Source organism: Aphelocoma coerulescens, chromosome 1A (genome assembly GCF_041296385.1).
Source record: "Aphelocoma coerulescens isolate FSJ_1873_10779 chromosome 1A, UR_Acoe_1.0, whole genome shotgun sequence".
NCBI classification, from domain to species: domain Eukaryota; kingdom Metazoa; phylum Chordata; class Aves; order Passeriformes; family Corvidae; genus Aphelocoma; species Aphelocoma coerulescens.
In genome coordinates, this window is record NC_091014.1 from 2384970 (window position 1) to 2408781 (window position 23812).

The 23812-nt window shown below is 51.7% G+C and overlaps 2 protein-coding genes across 2 annotated transcripts in view; both read right to left on the reverse strand.

Moving 5' to 3' along the window:
• Window positions 1-61: 61 nt before the first annotated feature.
• UCN3 (urocortin 3) lies at window positions 62-4446 on the reverse strand. Its single transcript, XM_069003815.1, has 2 exons — window positions 4369-4446; window positions 62-857 (listed from the first exon to the last, which is right to left on the reverse strand). The coding sequence occupies exon 2, from the start codon at window positions 846-848 to the stop codon at window positions 381-383; it is 468 nt and encodes a 155-aa protein (XP_068859916.1). The 5' UTR covers window positions 849-857; window positions 4369-4446; the 3' UTR covers window positions 62-380.
• Window positions 4447-11545: 7099 nt separating this feature from the next.
• The window catches only part of LOC138120968 (collagen alpha-1(VII) chain-like), a 93955-nt gene continuing 81688 nt past the window's right edge, over window positions 11546-23812 (reverse strand). The window contains exons 75-83 of the mRNA XM_069034103.1: window positions 23335-23451; window positions 20026-20103; window positions 18972-19025; window positions 17722-17770; window positions 17004-17042; window positions 16390-16554; window positions 14201-14257; window positions 12992-13162; window positions 11546-11788 (exon numbers count right to left, since the gene is read on the reverse strand). Of these exons, the coding sequence (XP_068890204.1) occupies window positions 11775-11788; window positions 12992-13162; window positions 14201-14257; window positions 16390-16554; window positions 17004-17042; window positions 17722-17770; window positions 18972-19025; window positions 20026-20103; window positions 23335-23451 (744 nt within the window). The 3' untranslated portion in view covers window positions 11546-11774. The remainder of the gene's footprint in view (window positions 11789-12991; window positions 13163-14200; window positions 14258-16389; window positions 16555-17003; window positions 17043-17721; window positions 17771-18971; window positions 19026-20025; window positions 20104-23334; window positions 23452-23812) is intronic.

Here is a 23812-nt window from a genome sequence, read left to right on the forward strand (position 1 = left end):
TGCAGGGACAGCTCGTGGTGGGATTTGGGAGGGCCGTGGTGGGGACAGCGCCATGAGAATGAGCTGGGGGAGGTTTTGGAATCCCTACGGACCCAACGGAGAACCCGGAGCAGGAGATGGGACAACAAAACATTGGAAACTCCAGAGATCGCAGCTTTAATCAGGAACCTTCCCGGGTGACGCGTCCCCTCTGCCCTGCTGGGGACAGGAACCTCTTCCCTGCGCATGGAAATGTCCGGAAGGAAAGACAGAGGAGATCGGGGAGGAGGGAAAGGGGAGAAGGGAGATGAACGTGAGGTCGCTCGATGGGTCAAAAATAGACAACACTGATGTCACACGCGGCCATCAGTCCCCGCCGGCGGTGGCCCGGGGTGGCCCAGTCACTTCCTCCGCCCGATCTGGGCCATGAGGTGGGCGTTGGCCGCCGCCTTGGCCCGCAAGTTCTTGGCCTTGGCGATGTTGAAGAGGATGTTCATGATGTTGGTGGGGACGTCGAGGGACAGGGTGACCTTGGTGCGCCGGTCGCTCTTGGCCCGGTTCTGGTAGGTCTTGCCCTTCACCTGCGCCTGGGACACGTATTTGTAGTGGCCTTCCCCCGGGAATGTCCTTTTCCCCAGATCTTCCTCCGCCGCCTCCTCCCCGTCCTCCTCGGACGCCTCCTCCAGGGACGGCGACTCGGAGCCGCGCTTCTCCAGGACGGCGTTTTCCTCGGGATGGATCTTCTGCGCTTCCGAGAGGGCGGCGTTGAGGCAGCTGAAGATGGAGGCGGCGCTGGAGAGGCTCAGGGCCCGGCCGGTCCCGGCAGCTCCGAGCAGGATGAGGAGGAGCAGCAGCCTGGGGTGGGACATTGCGGTGGCCTGGCCGTGGAGACACCGAGGGGAGGGCAGAGAGGGCCGTGAGCTTCCCGTGGGACCTGGGGAGATCCAGCCTCTCCTCATCCCTTCCCAATCCCTAAAATCCCCGCCCTGCGCTCTTGGATTCACCTCACGGGTTCCATTCCAGGTGGGAATGAGTTGCCTTGGGGTGCAACCCCCAGCCCTTGGTTTTGGGGTGCTGGTGGGAGGTGGGATGTCCACGGAGCTTCGCTTCCATGGAGGGGAGGATTTGGCCTTTCCTTCACGGAACACCCGTGGCTGCTGCAGGAGAGCCGGTTTGGACCATGGGGATCCCCATGGATCTCACTCCACCTCCTCGGAGCGCCCATGGCTGCCACCAGCTGCTGCAAAGGTGGTGTCTCCAGTCACCTGCTCACCCTGAAGCCACCACAGATGTTCCTCAAGCCCATCCCAACCCACTCGGTCCCAAAAAGATGTGGGAACGATGACCCCGTGGGATGGACCCGTGGGATGGACCCATGGGATGACCCTGTGGGATGACCCCGTGGGATGACCCCGTGGGATGGACCCGTGGGATGGACTCATGGGATGACCCCGTGGGATGACTTCGTGGGATGGACCCGTGGGATGGACCCGTGGGATGGACCCGTGGGATGACCCCATGGGATGGACCCGTGGGATGGACCCGTGGGATGGACCCGTGGGATGACCCCGTGGGATGGACCCGTGGGATGGACCCGTGGGATGGACTCATGGGATGACCCCGTGGGATGGACCCGTGGGATGACCCCGTGGGATGACCCCGTGGGATGGACCCGTGGGATGACCCCGTGGGATGGCCCCATGGGATGACCCCGTGTCCCCTCTCCAGCCCCGGCCTCGGCTGCTCCGGGATTGCTCCAGCCCCAGGATCCTCCTCCCCCTTGGATCCAGAACAGGCCCCATCTGTGACCCTCTTCCTTTGGACCTGGGGACACCTCCAAGGTCACACCACAGCAGCTTCACTTCCTACCTGAAACAGGGTCATTTTGGCAGTTTTTTTGGGGTCTTTTGGCCCATTTTTGGGGCTGTAAGTCCCCGGATCCCCTCCTGCTCCACCAACCCTCCCCATCTCCCTTTATCCCCACCTGACCTCTCAAAGGATCTCCCGTGGGACTTTTTGCCCATTCCCAGGATGGAAAAGGGTCCCCAAGAAGCCCCGAGGCCACGCGGGCTCTCCAAGTGCCTGGAATCCTGCTCATATTCCCAATCTTCGGGCCCCATCTTGTGGCCAGCGGCTCGCACGGCAATTCCTGGCTGGGGCCTGTCCCCAGGGATGCGAGGACCTCACCTGGGGCTGGAATTCCATCCTTGATTTTGGGGTTGGGAGCTGCTAATTTCATTCCCATGGGCTGTTGTGGAGCGGGATGGCTCCAGGGTGTCTTCGGGATCCCCCTGGGAATGGGGGATGTGACCCCAACTCAATCCATGTCCCGGGATCTGTCACCCTGGAGCTGCTGGGATCCCTGAAAATGCCCTTCCCTACCCATGGAGGGGGAGATTTGGGAAGTTTTATCGCCTTAATTCCGCCTTTTCCATCCCTTGGAGTGGGAATTGGGGCAGGGTTATTCCCCTAACTCTGCTATCCATGGAAAAGGGGTGAGATTTGGGAAGTTTTATCCTCTTAATTCCACCTTTTCCATCCCTTGGAGGGTGGAATCAGGGCAGGGTTGTTCCCTTAATTCTGCTCTTTGCTACCCATGGAAAAGGGGAGAGATTTGGGAAATTTATTCCCTTAGTTCTGCCCTTTTCCCTTTTCCCGAGGGAAAATTTGGCCATGCCAATCCTCCCTCAGGATTTGAGGGAGCTGCTCCACTTCTTTGCCTCCTGTTTCACCCCTTCCCAAAATCCCACAGCGCTCCCCAGGCAAAATCCGTCCCCTCAACCCTTCCCTGGATCCGGATGGGAGAGGAAGGTGAGGAGCAGCAGCCGTGGAATGATCCAGGGAAAGCTGTAGGATCAAGGAAGGAAAACCCTTCCCAGGCACTCAACTCCACATGGGGATAATTCCGGATCCCAAACTCTCTTTTCCTCCTGCCCCAAATCGCACATTCGGGAATTTGAACATCAAGGACATCCCGGGATTTAATTTTTCTTGGAAAAGCTTAATAGGATGAAGATTCCTCCCACCCCAAAATTCCCCTTTCCCTCCTTTTTCACCTCATTCCACCCTCAGCAAATTCCCAGTGCTCCTGCAGGATGGGATGTTCGGGGTGTGGATTCAGGAGTCGGGGCTTTTCCCACCCCCGGGGGACACTCTGTGATTCCCAACTGCCGCATGGAGAATGGGAATGTTGCCAAAAGCCCTTCCAGAGCTGGAAAAGCTCCGGGAAGAGCCCTGGGATGTTCCTGCCCTCTCTGGAATCTCGGAGCAGCATCTTCCGCCTCTCCTCTCCCCGACAGCTTCTGCACTGGCTGAGTCGAGCGCCTTTTCCTGGGATTGTTCCAGCTTTTCCCACTTAAAACTCTGGGAATCTCAGCTGAGCAAAGGGAAGACGCGGTTGAAGCCATCCACACCCATTCCTGGTCCTCGCCGGGATGGATATCCCGGCAGAAGGAACAGAAAGCAAGAGAAGAAAAAGCCAGGAAAAGCTGATTTTTGGGATCGGGTTTATTTTTGCCCGGGGGGGTTGTGCCTCAATATTCCAGGAAGTTTTTATTGGAGCAGGAAAAAAGCTGGAATTGGGGTTTGCTCCGTGCTAAAAAAAAGCAGGGAAAGGAGGAAAAACCACCCGCGGTGGATCTGAGGAAATGGGAATTAAATCCGCCGCGACCAGCGGGAGCCGGGAATTGCTGGGATAGCCGGGAGCGTTTTGCAGGAATTTTATCGGGATGCTGCCGAGCCGGCGGGAGCGTTTGTGTCTCCTGCAAAATCTCCCGCTTGGCTTGCAAGGAGAAAAATGACCCATTCCAGCTCTGGAAGACCGGGATCAAAAGATTTGCCGGCTCTCCTCAGCGGCGGAGCACCGGGATGGAGCTGGTTTTTCCCTGTTCCAAAGGAAGTCTGGGATCAAACTGTGGATGAGACCCGGAGACTTTTTAAACTCCGGAGCTGCCTCCGCTTCCCTGATGAGTTTTTCCCGGTGCTGATTCCCAGGGCTCCAAAATCCAGGTGGGCTCGAGGGGGGGCTGGGGGGGGTGGATTTGCCTCGCTCTCCTTCCCATCCCTTCAGTGCCAGCAGGGATTTGTCTCCCTAATTTCCCATTTCCCAAGATTTCCCGACCCTTCCCATGCTGCCCGTTCCGATCTGCTTCCCAAAACTGCTGTAACAATCCCAAAAAATTCGTTTTTATTGGGGGGGGGAGGGTAAGGGAAATTTTTAATCCCTCGGTATCAAAAAATCTTGGAGTGCTTTTCCTACCCTGCTTTTTTTCTCCCTTAAAAGAAAAACATGGAATCTGATTTCCCAAGAAAACACTGGAATATTTAAAGTTTGTGCAGGTGAAGCTAGGGAATAAAAGAAATCCAGGCAAAAGAAATCCAGGCACTCACCTGCTTTTCCTGGATGGGATGGGAAGGAATTTGTGGAATCACTCCCAGGAAAGAGGCATCGGAGCCTTTCCCGAACTTCTCCTCCCTGGTTGTTCCCTGATTTTTGGAAGAGGGGCTGGGATATTTTTCCCTCTCTCTGGAAACCTTTTCCCCCTCCCTCGTGTATTTATAAAAATCAGGGATCACGGGGTTGGAGTCGTAATTCCAGACGTGGAGCCTTCGTTTGGGAATGATTTCATTAAAATGAGCTCAGAGCGAGCTGGCGACGTCACGGAGCCTCTCCCCATCCGCAGGGAAAAAACCGGGAAAGGGGGGGGGGGGGGGGGGAAAGACGTCGGATCCCACAATCTGGGAAGAGTCACCCCAAATTGGGGCTGGCGTCAGTGCCGGGATTTTGTGGGATCACGCGGAGCTTCTCCCCCAGGGAGCAGGGCCAGGGGTTTTGGGGGCAGGGATGTTTTCATGCTGAAGGTTTCTCTGGCTCTGAGGATGCCTGGTGGGCTTCCAGCAGGGATTGATGTTATCCCAATGGATGTGGTTTTATTCCAAGAGTGGGGATTTGGAAGGGTTTTCCCTGTTTTCCCATCTCTAGGGAATTTTCTCTTCCCATTCAGGCAGGGGAAACCGCTGGAAGGCGGAAATTTTGGGAAACTTTTTCCAGGATTTATTGGCACAATCCCAGGTGTGGCATTGGAAAGGGATGGGAAGGACGAGGTGTGGGATGAGGGGAAAAAAGCTCCAGTTCCCTAAAAATCCAGCAGGATTAACTGGGATCATCCCAAAACAGCAGCCAGGTGGGAAAAATACCCAGTTTGGGCTCCCAGGACTGGTCTGGTCCCAGTTTGGTTGGAGAGGAACTTCCTGAAATCCCCCATGGTTTGGAGATTTGGGAACAGGGATGGAGAACTGGGAATGGGGATCAGGATTTGGGAGCAGGGATGGGGATGGAGGTTTGGGAACAGGGAATGGGGATGGAGATTTGGGAATGGGGATGGAGAACTGGGAACAGGGATGGAGAATTGGGAACAGGGAATGGGGATGGAGATTTGGGAATGGGGATGGAGAACTGGGAACAGGGATGGAGAATTGGGAACAGGGATGGGGATGGAGAATTGGGAACAGGGATGGGGATTTGGGACCAGGGATGGGGAAGGAGATTTGGGAATGGGGATGGAGGTTTGGGAACAGGGATTTTTTCCATGTGATCCGAGGAAGAACTTGCATCTCCGGGGTCCCTCCAAAGTGTCCCAGCCCGGATTTGTGGCTGGGCCGGATTCTCCTGGAGGCTCCAAGACCAAATTATCCAAAGCTCCTCTCTGAAACTTCCTTGGAAAAGCCGTTGCCACACTGGAGGGGAGCAGTTATCCCTGGGAATGGGGCAAATCCTGCTAAAAGTGGGGAAAATCCATGGAGAAACCCCTTGAGGCGGGATGGGCTCTGACTTAGGGTGGGAGAGGTTCCCACTCCTGGCCTGGAGAAAAGGAGCCAAAATTGTGGGAATTCCTGGATCAGGATTCAGCCCCTGAGGATCCAGTCTGAGCTGGGAATGGTGGGAGCTTCCCTTTGCTCCAAACCTTGGGAATTCTGCCCTTATCCAGATGAGCCCCATTGGGATCCACCTCTCCAGGAATTCCCTCTTTTCCCACCTCCATCTGGAGCTTCCATCTCCTGGAATGAGGTTTTGGTTTCCCTCCTTCCCCAAGGCCTGGAAGGGAATTTGGTTCTCCAAATCCTTGGAATTTTGGAGGAATTTTTGGGAAAAAAAACCTCCCAGGGCGACTTCAATGCAAGGAGCTGGGTGGGAAAAATCTGTGTGAGGGATTTTTTCCTGGGAAAAGGATCAGGGCACGGACTGGGAGACTTTTCCAGCTCCAGATCAGATCCTGGGGTGTTTTCCGGAGTTTTATTTCCCAACAAACCTCTTTCCCCACAATTGGATTTATTGGGAAGGGAAAATGTCCTTGGAGGAGGCAAATCCATGCTCCTGACATGGAATTTTCATGGTGTTTTTTTTAAGGAAAAATAGGAAAGAGAAGGCAAAAAAAAGAAGGAATTTCCTGGTTCATCCCTTTAAAAGCAAATCCCACTTTTTTAGCTGCCTCAGGATGAGCAGAGAGGAGATTTTCCTGCATGGAAATTTTATTTCCAAGGGAAATTTCCATAAAAGTATCCCTGGGGAAGGAGGGAGCTGAGCCAGGAACATCCCAGGGCATCCACAGGACCTGGAGGCCTCGAACTCCCAAAAGTTTCCCTGGAAACTCCCAAATTTATAAAAAATGCAGCTTGTGAGGAGGCTCCGTCATCCCTGGGATTCCGGAGGATCGGGACCTCTTCCCACCTTTCCCCACCTTTCCCGGGAGCTGAATTTCCGGGAGTGAATCATTGTTTGGAGCTCATTAAAGTTTCATCTCCAGCAGCTGGGGAAAATCTGGGATTTGGGGCCGTTTCATCCCAGGAACCTTGAAAACCAAAAAAAATCCTGAATCCCAGAAGTTTTCCCGGCCCACGAGGTTCTGTTCGCTGCTTCCAGCCCCAGAATTCCATGGAGGAGTCGGACATGGATGCGCTGAGGGGAAAAAGGGACTTTTCCGCTTGGCTTCGTCCCTTTCCCCCCCAATTTTTAGGGCTCGATTTGCGTTTTCCAGGCTGTGGAAGGAGGAGAATCTCCCAGGGAAATTCCCCATCTCCCTAAAATCCGCCAGCAAATCCTTCCTCTGCCACGAGGCTGATTTGGGTGGATTTTATGGGAATCCTCTTCCCATAACCCCATTCTGGGGGGGATTTTCACTCCTTCCAGCAGCTCACATCCAGGAATTCTTTCCAACGTGGCCAAATATTGGAAAACTCCATCCAACGGGAAGAGAAGAGCCGGGAACATGGAATTTGGAATGATTACTTCGCCTTTTTTGCCCTTTTCCCACCTTTTCCAAGGGGATTTGCATCCCTGGATTTACACAAAGCTCTCTGTGTTGCATCTTCCTGGGAAGGAATGAGATCCACCCGGAGCTTTGGATGCCAATGGAATGGCAGGAAAACTCCTCGGGATGAACCGGATTGGGGCTACTTTGGAAATTCCCAAAAATCCCATGGGCCAAACCCAAAGATCCAATTCCACTGGCAGTCTCCAGGCATGGAATTAAACTGGGATTTCGCTGCTTTCCCTCCAAAGGAAAAGGGGGAAAAAAGTGGTGGAAGAGCAAAAATAATCCCGAATCCTCCAAACTTTCCTGGAATGTTTTTATTTCTTTCCCTCTGTTGCATCTCCTGCCTCTTTTCCAAAGGGATTTTTGCACCTACCTGGACACGTGGGCAGCACATTCCTGGTTGGAAGGACACACCTAAAATCTGGGAAAAATGGGGAGCCTGGATCCACACACAAGCTCCGGGAATTTTCTCTGACGTTGTGTCCTGACATAAAATCTGCTGTTATCCCAAGGATCTGAGTAGAAAAGGAGCTGCTCCCACTTTTTCCTGCATCCAGAGCCCGGATCCGATCCCACTGCAGCAGCTGGAAAAGGCTGGAAAAGGCTCCAGGAAAGGTTCATTCCCTCCAGGTGGGTTTTGGTGCTTTTCCAGGATTCCATGGCTCTGGAGCAGCTCCTTGGCTTCCTGATCCCTGGGGAGGTTTCTGGGATGGTTTTGGAGAGGCTGGGGAGGTCTGGGAATTGCAGGGGTGGTGGGCTAAGGGATGCCCAGGAGCTCTCCAGAGGAATTCTGTGGGATCAGCTGGGATTTTCCAGATGGTTTCAGGTGCAAAATGGAGCTGGACAAACAGCCCAAGGTGGGACCTTTTCCTTGGTTTTCCAGAGGCAAACTCATCCCGATTTCCACCCCCTTGCAGAGCTGGAAGGCACTGAAGGTTTTCCAGGCTTTTCCAACACTTTTCCTCCTTCCCAGATATGTTGGGATGCAATTCCACCCTTGCAGCGGGCAGGGGATGGGGATTCCCTGTGGATACCGGGATTCACTGCTTGTTCTTGCTCCAAAAAGTGATGGATTTCATCCCAAAGGGCTGTGGATAGAGGGAAACATGGAGGTTTTTCCAGGATTTAGACCGGCTTGGATGAGGCTTGGAGCAACCCCGGGACAGCGGAAGGTGTCCCTGCCCATGGGATGAGCTTTAAGATCCTTTCCAACCAAACCATTCCCTGATTCCAGGATTCCATCCATTGATGGCATCTCCAATTCCTCCCGCTGTAAAAATCCATAATTAATGAACCTGAGCCTAATTCCAGCTGGGAACACCACGGAGGGATTTTCCGCGCTGCTTTTCCGGAGCATTTTGTCGGTTCCTTCCCGACTTGTCCGATCCAAGCTCCCGGCACATCCAGAGGGCGCTGGATGAGGCTCAGCCGTGGCCATTTCAGGGCTGGATCATTATCCAATTACCAAATTATCCCGATCCAGCTTTTTCTCTCTCTCCATCCCTTTTCCTTTGTCGGGGTTGCTTAGGAACAGCCGTGGACATTGGCGGCTGCGGCCGGGAGAGTTTCAAGATTCTCTGGCTGGATGCACCCGGAATTCCCTCCTGGAAAAGGGCTGGGAGTGCTCTCTAGGTGCTCCTAATCCATGGATTTTCATCCCTGAGCCACAAATCCCCAGGGAACACAATCCAACATCCCTCTTCATTTCCACATTCCATGAGGATTTGTGAACTGGCTTTATGTGCTTTAAATCCCAGATTTTTTCCTGGTCAGTTTTGCTTTCCAAGGCCTTTCTCCAGAGGATGTTCAGGAATTTTCTGGTTCAGAGCCTGGAACGCTGCCAGCAAAATCCTTCAGCCCTAAAACCTCTCCCCCCACTCCTGCACTGGAATAATTTCAAGGAATTCAATTAAGCTGACCTGACATTTCCAGGGAAACGCCGGGGCTCCGTTCCCGGAATGTTTTGGCCCTGGCAAAGCCTCCAGGATGGAAAATCAATAGCGAGCATTTGATTAATCCAGGGGGGATTGAAAAAAATTCCAGTTCCCAATTCTCCTGAGCCCTGATGGGAATTTGAGCTGCTTTTAATCCCCTGAGCTCGATCTTAGGCTGGATTAAATATTGGATTTCACTTCCCAGCTCTTCCAAACCTGGATTGAGGCAGTTGGATCCCTCAGGAGCTGCTGCCTTGGGTCGGGAATGTGGATCCTGGTGGAGGGTTTGGAGCCAAATCATTCCTTTGGGAGACTCTTCCCAAATCCTTTGGATGCACCTGGAGCAGGAGCCAGGAGGCCAAATCCTTACCCAGCCTTGGCTTTGGGATTTGGTGGAAAAGCCTCCGAGAAATTCCAAAGCCAGGGAAGTGAGGTCTGATTTTAAGGGATGGCACTGGGCTGGAAAGGGAAAATGAAGGGGTTGTCCCAGATTTCTGGGAATAATGACACAGGAAGGGAATTTCCTTCTGCTGCCTCCAGCCCGTGGATTCCCAGGTCTAGAAAGGATTTTCATGGAATTTCTGCTGCTTGGTGTCTCCTCACACGCGGTGACAACTTCCTGCGCCGGCCAAAGGATCTGCAGGGGGGATGAGGGATTTCTTCCTCTTGGCTTTGGGAAAAAATTCCACTTGGAGTTCTTAATGAGCACTTTATTACAGAATAGGCTGTTATCCTTCAGGGAATGAAGGGAAGAGGATTTTTAATAAGGATATGCAGGAACAGGACACAAGGAATGGCTTCCCAGTGCCAGGGGGCAGGGATGGATAGGATAAACAGGATTTTGGGAAGGAATTCCTGGCTGGGAGGGTGGGGAGGGGCTGGAATGGAATTCCCAGAGCAGCTGTGGCTGCCCCTGGATCCCTGGAAGTGTCCAAGGCCAGGCTGGAGCAGCCTGGGATAGTGGGAGGTGTCCCTGCCCATGGCAGGGACAGAATTCGATGATCCTTAAGGTCTTTTCCAACCCAAACCATTCCATGCTTTTATTTTCCAACCAGGGAACCTGTGGCTCTTCCAAGTCTGTTTCCTTGATTATTTTTTCCAGTTAATTCAGGAATGACGGCTTTTCCTGATTATTGCAAATCCTTTACTCCCCTCTGATGGTCTCAACTCCCCAGGGCTGGAATTCCACTCATTCCAAGTATTTCCTGGGATGTTGAAAGCCGGAGGCTGCAGCATCCCAAGATCCCCATCCTTCAGCCTTCCTGGGAAAATGCTCGCTGGGAAATCAGGATAATGTGAAAATTTTGGGATAGTTCTCAGAAATCCGCTTGTTCCAAGCCCTGTGGAAAAGCCCAATCCCTCCTTTTCGGAGGACGCTGCTTTTCCCACCGGGAACATTTTGTTGCTTCTCCCAGGGAATTATTTTCCTGCCAGGAGCCAGTACCAGAATGTTTTTCCTGCCCAGGGACATCTCGGGACCAACCAGGATTTCGGGAGGAGAGGCTGGAAATGTCCCTCTGGAAATGGCACTTGGCCCCTTGCCAACATTTACAAAATTCCATGGTTTTCAGGGTTTTTGGGGGATTAAAAGGAGGAAAAGTCCCCAAATTTCTGCTCCTCCCTCCTCAGTGCCTGGGGTTTGTGGGTGAGGAAAATCCTGGGATATGCTGGGTGAGGAGAATCCTTTTCCTACCTGTGCTTCCAGGAGCAAAGAGGCAACCCCGAATCCAGGGAAATCTGGAATCTGGGAAATCTGAGCTCCATTTTATCAAATTACATGGAAAACTTGGAATAAATCCCTGTTTTTCCATTGGAAGTGCTGTAACCTTCCCCAGGGTTATCCCATGGAACAGATTCTATTGGATAGGACCCCTCTCAGCTGTGTCCGTGTCTCCATGGGACCAAAATCCAGGGATTTAGAATCCCTCTTACTGAATTTCCACAAGCTGCAGCTCCAAACTCCTCAAGGAATTGGAAGTGACAGTTTTTTAGGGAGAAGCCTGCCTTGGATCCCTGTTTTCTTCTTGGACATTTTAACTCCTCTTAACCTGCCCAGGGAATTCCCAAGTGGAGGAGAAGGTGGGAATTCCTAAAGGTCCCAGGGAATTCCCAAGTGGAGGAGAAGGCGGGAATTCCTGAAGACCACAAGGAATTTAAGGCCAGGCTGGAAGGGATGGGGCTCATCCTGCCCCCCTGATCCAGCTGGGAAAATAGATATTCCCACCTTTCTCTGCCATTCCCAAGGTTTTCTTCTTCCAGGCAAATGATCCGGAATTCCATAGAATTGAGACAATTTTATTTTACAAAAATAAACTCGGGAATTTTTGCCACCTGGTTTGGCTCAGGAATTCTGCCCTTGCCATCCTCCTTTTCCTGAGCATCTGGAGGTTTCCCTCTCCTCATCCCATAATGTCCATAATTCCAGTTTTCCAACGTCTTTTATTCCCAACATCTCCCGCCTCTCTCCATGTTTGTCTTGTCCAATCTCGGAGGCGTCAGAGTCGCTCCTCGAGATCCAGTTGGATTTAAAGGAAGCACTTGGAGCGGATCATCTTCCTCTGCCTGGTTTTGGGGAAAAGAGGGAAGAGGAAACAATGGGAATGTCAGAAGTTGGCTGCAATTCCCAAGCTCGGGAGGTCCCTGACACCATGGGATTGTCACATCCAACATCCATAAAAAGCAAAATTCCCAATCCAGGCTGAATCCTGGCTCTGTTTAGGATTGACCAGGAAAAACAGGCACATGGAGGATGCAGGAATCTGGCTTGGATTGGGATGAATCCCATTCCTGGTGGTTCCTTCTCCCCACAAACAGTGCTGGAGGTACCTGCAGCTGCTTTGGGAAGCTTCCAGTGTCTCCTAAAGCAAATTCCCTGGAAAAAAAGTTGGGCAGGAGGAGGCTCACTCAGTTCCTGGTGCTGCTGGGCCTGGATTGAAAGCCCTGGGAATGATCCCAAAATTGTGGGATCTCTGCCTTTAATTCCTCTCTTTTTTAAGGTGCCCTCCAACCCAGAGCAGACGAACCTCACCAGAGATTTTTTAATGGATTGTGGAGAATTTATGGATTTTTTTTTCCTTAGTGCCCAGAGATCTCCAAGCAGAGGGAATTCTGAGAGAGGAATATTTTCCTTGGAAGGTTGGGATCAGCTCATGTCCTGCTTGGAGCAGGATGTTTGCATCCCTGCCAGGGCCCATGTTTCCTGGGATGAGCTGGAGCTGAGGAAAATCTGCATGGACCAATCCCAAAATCCCTGGATCTGGCAGTGGAAGCCAAGCCGTACTTCCAGAAGTGAATTTTTCCCATTGAACCCCTGGATGAGGTGGGGCCTTGATCCCCGGGTTTTAATCTAGACCTAAACTGGTCTAGATTAGACTTTAGGCTCTGCCTGGGGGCTGGAGATTCCAGAGGGTGCTTGGATGGAGCAATGCGGGGTTTAGAGGGCACAAATTCCCAAATTCCTGCAAATTGCACCCTCAGAAAGCACAAGAGACGTGCAAAAGATCAGGATGTGGTGTCCAAGTGAATCCATCCACACATCTGTGCCCAATCCCACCCATGGAATTGTCCCAGGGGAGATGTCCAGGAGCTCCTTTGGGCTGGATCAGGATGATCTGGGAACGGGAAGGGAACAAAACCCTACAAATTCCTGGCGCTTCCCAGTGGGGCACCTTAAGGAAAAGGGAGTGGGCAAATCATGGATGGGTTTTCCTGCTCTGGGCTCATTCCTGGCTGGAGGAGGAGGGAATGTGAAGGGCTCAGCCTCACCTGCAGAGCTCCTGCAGTGCCGCTCGCATTCCTGCTTGGATGGGAAGCGGTTGCTGTTCCCTCGGCAGCCCCCGAACAGGAAGGGCCGGCAGGAGTTTGTGGGGCCGTGGAAGTACCAGAGCAGGGAATGGCGCTGGCAGGAGCCCTCATCCATGGGCTGCAGGCACAGGGCTGTGGGAAAACACCCCACATTCCCCACGGATTGGATCCAGGTGGGAAAGCACCCCCACATCCCCCAGGGATTGGATCCACTCTGGAAAATATCCCACACCCACCCATGAGTTGGACCCGCTCTGGAAAACACACCCAGACCCAGCCACGGGTTGGATCCAGGTGGGAAAACATCCCACACCCACCCATGAGTTGGATTTGCTCTGGAAAGCACCCCACAGCAATCCAGGGGTTGGATCCAGGTGGGAAAACACCCCACAACCATCCAAGGGTTGAATCCTCTCTGGAAAACACCCCCACAACAATCCAAGGGTTGGATCCGCTCTGGAAAACACCCCCACAGCAATCCAGGGGTTGGATCCAGGTGGGAAAACACCCCACAACCATCCAAGGGTTGGATCCACTCTGGAAAATACCCCACATCCCTCACAGGTTGGATCCAGGTGGGAAAAGGCCCCGCTCTGCCAGCCCTGTCCCTCCCTCCCCACATGTGGGGCTGGTTTAGGGACCCACAGCAGCAGCTGACCCCAAAGCCACAGAGCTGGGAGGGCAAGGGGAGCGAGGATAAAGGGGGACATCCAGGAGTGGATTCCCAGCGTGGACAAAGGAGGGAATTCCCACAGGATTGGATTTCCCATATGGATTCCCAGAGTGGACAAAGGGGAACATCCAGCAGGGAATTCCCAGGGTGGGATGAGCTCCTTGCTGCTCCATCATCCACCCCTGTGGTTCCCAGCGTGGTGGTGCCTGACCTTTCCAAAGGGATGGTTAAAGCCTGGATTCTGGGTGGGATACCTGCATTCAGGGAATTCCCAGAGGATCCTCCCTGTGTGTTTTTCTGGATCAAAACCCCCTCCAGTTCCTTCACCATCAGCTCAACACCCGTGGGGCAAACCCAGCTGCTTTAAGCCAAGCCCAGACTTGAGTTTTAACCTTGTGTTACTCCTTCAGTGCCACATCCCTTGATCCCAGGGCCAGACAGCCCTTCCCACCTTGGAAGTGACTTCCCTAAATGTCACTTAATTCCCAGCTTTTCACCTGGTAATTGGCTGTCGGCTTCTCCGTGAGAGGGCCCCATCATCTGCTGTGCCCGGGCTGGGGGGGGGAAAAAACAAGCAAATCACACGGACTGAGGGCGTGCAAACAAATTATCCCTCATTTCAATAAAGATCCTTGGAGCCTTCCATGGATAACAAGTTCTCCTCATAAATGTCACGGAGCAACCGGCCACGGGGAGCGAGGGACCGGCGGCAATAAAACCCTTAATGGTGTTAAACAACTCCGTGGGAAAGGTTGGGTGTTCGTCACAGAAAGTGGAAGTGGTTGTGGTTGTTTGCTGGAGATAAATGTCAGGCTGGAGTTGGGGAGCCTGGAGAAAGCCGGGAGCGATCGGAATCTGGCGGCAATAACGCTCCGACTGCAGAATCCTGTTAACATTTGGAGCCGCTCGGCGCTCGTCACTTAACAGAGGGATTTATGAGCCCTCCTGCCTCAGCCCCGGCTTTTAATGGGATTGTTGGCTGCTGCCGTGATTCAATAACACCTGGAATGTCCCATCCATCTGATCCCGAGTGCTGCCGTGATATAAATTGGGTTTAGATCCCAATGGGAGACTTTGACGTCCGGCACAGACGTCGGGAGAGCGCCTGGAGCGGGCCGGGAGGGGAGGGAGGATTGTCGGGGTTTGGTTCTAGGCTCAGCTGGGTTTTTTGGGATGTGTTCATTCCTTACATGGGGCCATCATCGATGGGTTTGACTTACAACCCTTCCCAAAGCTCTCCATCCTGGGGAATCATGGAATCCTAGAACATGAGCCTGGAATTGGATGATCCTTAAGGCCCCTTCCAACCCAAACAATTCCGTATCTCAAATTGGACAGAGCCTGTAAAAACCCTCAAATCCAAATCTCTGTTGGAATCCCTGCCTTGGAATTGGATGATCCTTAAGGCCTCTTCCATCCCAAACCATTCCATGTCCCAAACTGGAAGAGACCAATAATGACCATCAAGTCCAGCTCTCTGTAGGACTCCCTGGCTTGGAATTGGATCATCTTTAGGGTCCCTTCCATCCCAAACCATTCCATGTCTCAAGCTGGAAGGTGTTGGAAGGATCACGGAGTCTGACTTGCTCTCAGACTGGAATTTGGAGCATTGAGACCTCCCCTACAGGATATTTTTTGGGGTGACAACGAGGATTTAATGATAGCGTTTCATCAAGCTTAATTGAGCCCCCAGAAATTCCACTGCCCCCAGAAATTCCGCTGCTCCATCCCCCTGGTTTGGAAGGAACTCTCAAAGAACATCAAACTTGCATCCCATAATAAAACCCCACACCTGTAAAGTGAGGGACAACACCACGACCACAATTTTGGGGTGTAAAAGTGACAACATTGGGGTGTCTCGCTCAGTGCAATGGGATTTTAAATTTGTTTTTAATTACTTTTTCTGGCTGTGTCATCCATGGTACCCAACCCTCCCCTCCTGGTGCCAACATCTGAGCATCTTCACTTGCTAAATTCTGGGAAATGATCCCGAACTCTCCCTTCTTTTTAATCCTGCCCTGTTCTGAAGTTTGGACTTTGAGCTCCAAGTGCAGAAATCCTTCTGTAAATTAGTCCATAATGATTTCCCCCATCCTGTTTTCCCTCTCTCCCACAAATCTGGATGGAAATCCAAGCCCTGATGAGGAGATCAGGAGCTCCATGGGTGGTTCATTCCCTGCTGTAGGAGCAGGTCTGTGTCTCCCAGGGCCCTTCCCTCTTGGAAAACACAAACGGGAACGGATCCATGAGTTTTTCCATGAGTTTTCATCTGTGGCTTTACCCTTTATTAAAATGTTCACGAGGCCCTGGATGGAAATAGTCTGGGATGAGTGTTTGGTCTCAGAGATGCCATTTCTGCCTGGTTGGAAGTTTTGCTGGAAGTTGCCAAGGATGTGGTGGGAAAAATGGGACAAAATCAGCCTGGAAATGGCTGCCTCCTTCCAGCCTTTGCAAAGGAACTCTTTGGAAGGTTGGGATCACCTCTGATCCCACAAATATTTAGGTTTTCCTCGCCTTCCAGGGGCATCAGCTTGTGTCATCTCCAAGAGCGTGGGAGTCCTCACTGGGAATCCCATCCCTGCCTCATTCCTGCCCAATTCCAGGGAAGAGGATTTAGCACCGGGTTTTTGGGATGCTCCGGAGGATTCCATGGTTGGAAAGATGGGAAGGAGGCAGCTGAACTCACCTGCAATGAGTGGAGGTGGCTCCATGAAGGGCTTCACTGGAGTCTCCAACGTGGTCCGGCCCTGCGTTGTGCCAAGCTTTTCTTCCCAATTTCCACCATTCCCGGTGTATTCCCGAGGCTGGGAATACCCTTGGAGCCGCCTGTGGACTTCAGCTGCCTCCAGACCTGTGGATTGAAGGTCAGTGAGGATGAATCCAATGCTTTGGGGTTGGCAGATGAGCTCTCCAGGCTCCGTGAACCATCGGATTTGAGCATTCCATGAGGCCCAGAGCTCATCCTGGGGATGGTCTGGGGTGGGGGAGCAATCCCAGAAATTTGTGGGCAAGGATTGGGATTTCTGTGGGTTCAGTGTTAAAAACTGGGAGTCAGGAAGGGATTTGATCGTGTCTTGGAGGAGAGGGTGAAAACAGGAAACTTCCAGGTGTCCCTCTGATCCCTCAGATTCCTCTCAGGAAAAACCACCCCCCTCAAACCAGGATCCAACAGCTGTTGGTGAGCCAACATTTTCTGCACTGAATCCCAGAAAAAAACCCCATTTGTTCCTAAAAGCAACTTTTCATTTGCAGTTTTGGGGCAAGGAGAGGATCCTTTCCTGCATGAATTCCCAGCCTTACCCTTTTCCATGGACATCTTTCCCAACTCACCTCCACAACCTGCAGATGGAAGAAACAGAGCAGAGTTTGCTACTTTTCCCCCCGAATATAAACAAGATTTTTCAACAAAATAATGATTTTTTTATGGATTATTTTTCATCCCTTTCCCCCCCCTTTTCAAGGATTCCAGTGCCTCCTAACAACTCCAGTGGTGGTGAACGTAAAAATCTTCCATATCCATAGGGAAAGCCCAGGGAATGGGCCAGGAGCATTCTGATGGATCACAAATAAATGGATTTCTGCAGGGCAAGGAAAACAAGACCCCAAAAACTTGAAATATTTGGATTCTGGGATAAAAGCATCCCCAAATTCGGGGGGGTTTTTGTGGTGCTGGTGGCAGTTATTCCCTGTGGCAGAGGAGAATTCTGTGTGCCAAGGAATGCCACCAAAGAACGGGAAGGAAAAGGTTCCAACTTCCCTCCGTGACCCAGCACATTCCCAATCCACGTGGAAATGGGGGAAAGATTTGCTGCCAAAACCAAACGGGAAGAGAGAGAGGGGGGTGAAGGGATAAAAATGACGAGTTGCAGGAGGTCAGGAATCTTCAGGACCTGGAATTCCACACTCCTGGAGAGGGGCCCCAGCTCCACTCGCTGCTAATGGGTGACATTTGGACGTGTGCTGGCACGGAAACGGCTCCAATTTAGCTGCTGGCAGGGTCGCAGCGGGGCCAACTCACCACAAATCCCTCTCATTTCGCTCCGGAGCACTTCCTTCACCTCTTCCTCCTGTGCCAGAGTGGGAAAACGGAGGTTAGGGATGAATTCCAAGCCCGGCACCACCCCCCTGCTCCTCTGGTGGAGCCGCCTTGTTTTGGGCGTGATGAGATCAGAGGTTTGGGGAGCTGGGTTCGAGGGTTGTGGCTCATTCCCTTTGGAAATTCCTGGTTTTCCTCTGGCCATGAGGAATGGGATCTCAGCCCATGTCACACCTCAAACCTGGGCTGGCTTTCCAAGGAGTGTCCCCACCCTCCTGGCATTGTCCCCGAAGCCACGATGCCCAAACATTCCCGAGCTCTGAAAAGCCATGGAGCCACCTGCATCCATGAAAAAAGTCCATAAATTATCCTCCAGGATTGCCCCTTGGAATGAGCTGTGGAACCACAGTCCATGACTTGGAGTTGCACCTCCTTCTGTTGTCTCTGCCTCTTTCCCAACGAACCCCATTCCCCATGGAATGAGACATCCAATCCCATGGATTTGGAGCCCATCCTTCATTCCTGGGACAGCCAACGGCCACTGGTTCCTTTGGGAATCTTCCCTGTGGGATGCTCGATGTCTTGCTGCACTTCATGGGGTCACTACCTCTTCTCCTTCTTTGGATTCCAAATTTTGGGGCATTTTCCAGGTAGGGAACCTGGAATTTTCAGCAGCCCAAATACAGGGGGTTCCCACAACCCCCCCGGTAAAATTAATCCTGCCTGGAAAACTAATCCTGGAAAAATTGGAAATTTTGCCTTGTGTCAGTCAAGTAGCACAAAATCTGGGATGAAGGGATGTGGAGGGAGGTGCAGCAGGAATTTTGTTCTGATCCAAGTGGGTCAACCCCTCCTTCTCCTCCGGGATTTAGAAGCCCAGCACAGCAGCTTTTCCCTGAAAACGGGGCCCATTTCCCTCTCTTGCTCTTTCTTTGGGTTGGATCAGCCCTGGAGCACTGATCCTGTCGGACAAGCAGGAATTGGGAGTCATGGGAATGGTGGGAGAAGGAAAATCTGCCGGATGCTTTAGGCTTGGCTTTGTAGAGCCCAGCTCTGCTCGCAGCCCGCCCTGCCCTCCCTGGGTAACAGCCACCAGCCTCATTTCCCAGATATTCTCGGAATGAATCCATTTCTCAGCATTTCCCTCCCCCCTTTGGCCTCTTAGGGCCGAATTGTCCCATTTTCTCCATTTTCCCCTGTAATGGGAGGTGATCTTGGGAAAAAGCACTCACGGAAAGGCCCGGATCTCCCTTGGCTCCTTTCTGTCCGGCGGGACCATTTTCCCCCTGTTAAAAACACTTCAATCATTCCCAAATCTCAGGAGATTGCCCATTAAATTCTCCGGGAATGAGTGCTCCTCAGAGATGACACCTCGGAAGGGAGATGGGTAAAAAAAGCCCCACGTGTTTTCCTATAAATTTTAGGAATATCTGTGAGTAGCTCCGTGGGCAGACAGGAACAGCCTCATCCACGTGTCCATCAGATCCCAGGTTTTTTGGGAGCTCTCCTCCATCCCAACAATATGGATTTTAACAGCTTAAGTCAGGTTTATTTTCCAGGTGGAAAAGGGAATGGAGGCACGGAGAGGGTCTGGCCTGCACAGAATCTTTGGGAATCAGCTCGGGCAGAAGATTTGAAACTGGAGCTGCAATTCCAGGGCTGGAAAGATGGAAAAACCAGGAGATGCTGAGCTTTGTCAACAGGGATAAAACACCCCGACAAATTTTCCACTCAGAACTGCTGGAAACTGGATTTGTGGATTAAGGGATACTTAAAAATATTAAAGGACAAGGAGCACAAGAAGGATGATCCCAATTAAAGCCGGGAGGCTCATTTTTCTCAATCCACGCTCACTTCCAGGAGCTGGAGTGCCAGGAAAAATCACATTATCCACCAGCAGCACATGGAGCTAAAGCAGTGGTGCTCCTTATCCTAAAGTCCCTCGGGACAGGGACCGACCCCAAACACGTTGGGATTGGGATCTTTGGAATTCTCTGCTGGGCATTAACTGCGCCTTAATTGCTCTGCCCTGATGATTGGTTCATTCCCGCTCTGCCTTGAGGATGTGCTGATCCCAAGTTTGATGTTTTCCCACAGGAATTTTCCCCAGCTGGAGACACCTCCGGGCAGAAGTTTGGGCAGCGCTGCCCGTGTCCAATGCCTGGAATTTGGGATTCAAATGTCTCTGCTCTTAAGAAATGAAACCTGCAAGATCCAAGTTCATCCAGGCCCAGTGCAGAATTTTGGGAATGCTGAGAAACCCCACTGGATCATTCCCATACTGACCACTTCTCCTTTTGGCCCATCCATGCCCGGGGGCCCCTGGAGGCAGAGCTGGGATCTCCCTCTTTTCCCTGGTGGACCCTGGAGAGGAAAAGGACAGTTCAGTCAGCACTTTCCCAAGATATCCCACTTTTCTTCAGGATTTTCCCCCTAAAACCCAACCTGGGCATCAGTAGAAGCCATCAGAACCCCCCAGGTGTTCTCTGGATAGGATGGAATCCATGCCCTGGGAATTTTTCCCTCTGTCCCAACCCCACATGGTCTCAGGCCATCCCATTTGTCCCTTGAAGCCTCCCAAGCCATTCCCTGAGTTTCTCCTTTAATTCCAGGAGAAGCCAAGGAGCAGCGTGGGTGGGAAAAGCGGCACCTCACGGCCTCTCTTTAATCAGTGTCCAAAAAAAAATCCATTTATTATCCCAGCCAGGCTTTTCCGGGCTCGCTAATAACATAAAAAATTCCAGCCTTTTTAAATATCCATGAGGGAATCTTGTACTTTCGGCTCCCTCCTCCCTCCTGCGATTCCTTTGATTTATTTTTCATGGCAAGGCACAGCCTGGGGAGCAAGGGGAAGAATAATCCTGTTTCCATGGGCTGGAGCTGGATTGAATCCCTGTTTTATTGCTCTGGAAGGACCTTTTTCCACCTCCTTCCTATAACCACCCTTCAAAATTCCTTTTGGAGATCCCTGTCACACTTCCAGCATCTTTATTCTGTGATTTCAAGCTCTTATCTCTAAGGAAAATGCCGATTTCCTGAGGGATTTTCCAGGTAAAATCCAGCTTCCATGAGGCAGATTAGCGGGCAGGAAATCCAAGTCTCTTTGAGGGGAAAAAAAAAGAAATATTTGGAAATTGTTTAAAAGTCGATTTTGTGATAAATGAGTGGATTAAGGAGATCAGGTGCCACAAAAAAAATCTGGGAATTGCTGGATTTGAGTTGTTCAGAGCAGCTGAGTTCATCCTTTTTCCTCTGCATCCATCTGTTCTTGCCTTAAATCCCATGTTTTGGGTGAATTCCATGGAATCACACATTTTTTTGTCGTTCTGAAGAGCAGCCTCACGTTCTGATCAATGTCTCCCCTCCCAGATATTGATCCTGCAGGTTTTAATTAATTGATTCGTTTAATTAAGCATTATTTCTCATGGAATATTTGCCAAAATCCCGTCAGTATTTGATCCTGATGGAGCTGATGTGGTGTAAAAGTTGCCAAAGGATATCGGCTGGGAAAAAAAAAAGCAGGAAAATTCTGCTGGAATGAGGTGGAATAGAGATTTTTTTTTAGTGACCCATCCATGTCAGAATTCCTGCAAGGATCTGTAGGATAAGGAGACCTTGGAGATCCAGGAGAGTGGATTTGATGAGATCCAGCCTCCTTCAGATTTTCCCACAAAATTTGGGGTTGGAATTATCCCAAAGTCCATCCTCCAAAATCCAAATTACCGCAATCATCGGCAGGATGAAATAGCGTGGATAAAATTTGGTTTTTCAGGTTCTTTTATTCCAACTTTCCTTTTACTCTTGGATTTTCCAGCTGATTTCTGCAGTCTTTAATCCAAGCCTGAAACTCTCCCAGCAAAACCACGGAGGGAATTTTCATTTCCAGCCCTTTTTTCCCTCGGAAAGTTCTTCATTTCTCCAAGCTGTCACAAGAAAACTTCCAGGGCAGGGTGATCCTGCTCATCGATAGAATTAACATCTCATTTCCCAGCTTCTTTCCCTACATTTCTGAAGGTGCCCAGCGTGGCTGGAATGCAAAAATATTCATTAAAAATGGGAGCTGAGAGCCACCAGCTCCTTCCCGAGCCTTGGCATCCTGATCCCGGGATAATTAACAACTGGATGTCCTGAGCACTTGGAATTATCTCTTCATGGAGAGGTCACGTCTTCCCCTGAAGAGATGGGAAAGGAGGGGAGGAAAGGGGATGGAAAATCTCCGGGGGGAAACGAAGCGGGAGATGAAATACGTGGATCAAGATCCCACAGAAAGAGGGAATGTGGGAGAGCTCGGGAGGCAACGAGGAAGAGGTGGGAGAGATGGAGCCATGGGGACACTTCGGGGGTGTTTGGTCACACCAGGGTGACCAGGTGTGGGATTTCTGTGGGATTCAGGATCTGTGGGATTCGGGACCTGCTGGGATTGAGGATCTGTGGGATTCAGGACCTGTAGGATTCAGGATCTGTGGGATTTAGGATCTGTGGGATTCAGGGCCTGTGGGATTTAGGATCTGTGGGATTCAGGGCCTGTGGGATTCAGGGCCTGTGGGATTTGGGATCTGTGCGATTCAGGACCTGTGGGATTTGGGATCTGTGCGATTCAGGACCTGTAGGATTCAGGATCTGTGGGATTTGGGACCTGCTGGGATTCAGAATGTGTGGGATTTCCATGGGATTCAGGGTCTGCTGGGATTCGGGACCTGCTGGGATTGAGGATCTGTGGGATTCAGGGCCTGTAGGATTCAGGATCTGTGGGATTTAGGATCTGTGGGATTCAGGGCCTGTGGGATTTGGGATCTGTGCGATTCAGGACCTGTGGGATTTGGGATCTGTGCGATTCAGGACCTGTAGGATTCAGGATCTGTGGGATTTGGGACCTGCTGGGATTCAGAATGTGTGGGATTTCCATGGGATTCAGGGTCTGCTGGGATTCGGGACCTGCTGGGATTGAGGATCTGTGGGATTCAGGGCCTGTAGGATTCAGGATCTGTGGGATTTAGGATCTGTGGGATTCAGGGCCTGTGGGATTCAGGACCTGCTGGGATTCGGGACCTGCTGGGATTGAGGATCTGTGGGATTCAGGATCTGTGGGAATCAGGACCTGCTGGGATTCACAACCTGTGGGATTCGGGACCTGCTGGGATTCCTATGGGATTCAGGACCTGTGGGAATCAGGACCAGCTGGGATTCAGGACCTGCTGGGATTCCAGACCTGTGGGATTAGGGATCTGTGGGATTCAGGACCTGCTGGGATTCTGGATCTGCTGGGATTCTTGTGGGATTCAGAACCTGTGGGATTCAGGATCTGTGGGATTCAGGACCTGCTGGGATTCAGGGCCTGTGGGATTCTTGTGGGATTCAGGACCTGCTGGGATTTGGGATCTATGGGATTCAGGGCCTGTGGGATTCACAACCTGTGGAATTCAGGACCTGCTGGAATTCAGGACCTGCTGGGATCCCTGCTGGATTCAGGGCCTGTGGGATCCAGGATCTGTGGGATTCAGGACCTGTGGGATTCGGGATCTGTGGGATTCAGGACCTGTGGGATTCAGGATCTGTGGGATTCAGGATCTGTGGGATTCGGGACCTGCTGCTCACCTGTGGTCCTGGCTCACCCTGTGGCCCTCGAGGTCCAGGTGCTCCGGCCCCTCCAGGCTTCCCAGGCCATCCCGTTTGTCCCTTGAAGCCTCCCAATCCAGGAACTCCCTTGGCTCCCTGGGAATCACAGGGATGGGGCAGTCAAACACCATCCAAACACTTCCATGGCTTTGGGAATATGGGAACATCTTTCACCTTCCTTTGGTGTGGGAGCCTTGCTCTCCACCCTTCCTTGTCCAGAAGGTGCTTGGTGACATGGACTCTCCATCCAATGATTCCCAAGAATTCCTAAATTCCCAACTCTCCCAGTTCACCTAAACAGAATCCTTTAGTCTGTAACCATGGGAAAAACAACGAGGAAGGAGGAAGATCCCAAACCTATAAATTTCCCACTCATCTGCACCACTGATTTTCTCCTGGAGCTGCTGGAACAGAGAATATTCCCATTAAAATATTCCCACTAAATAACGGAAAATCC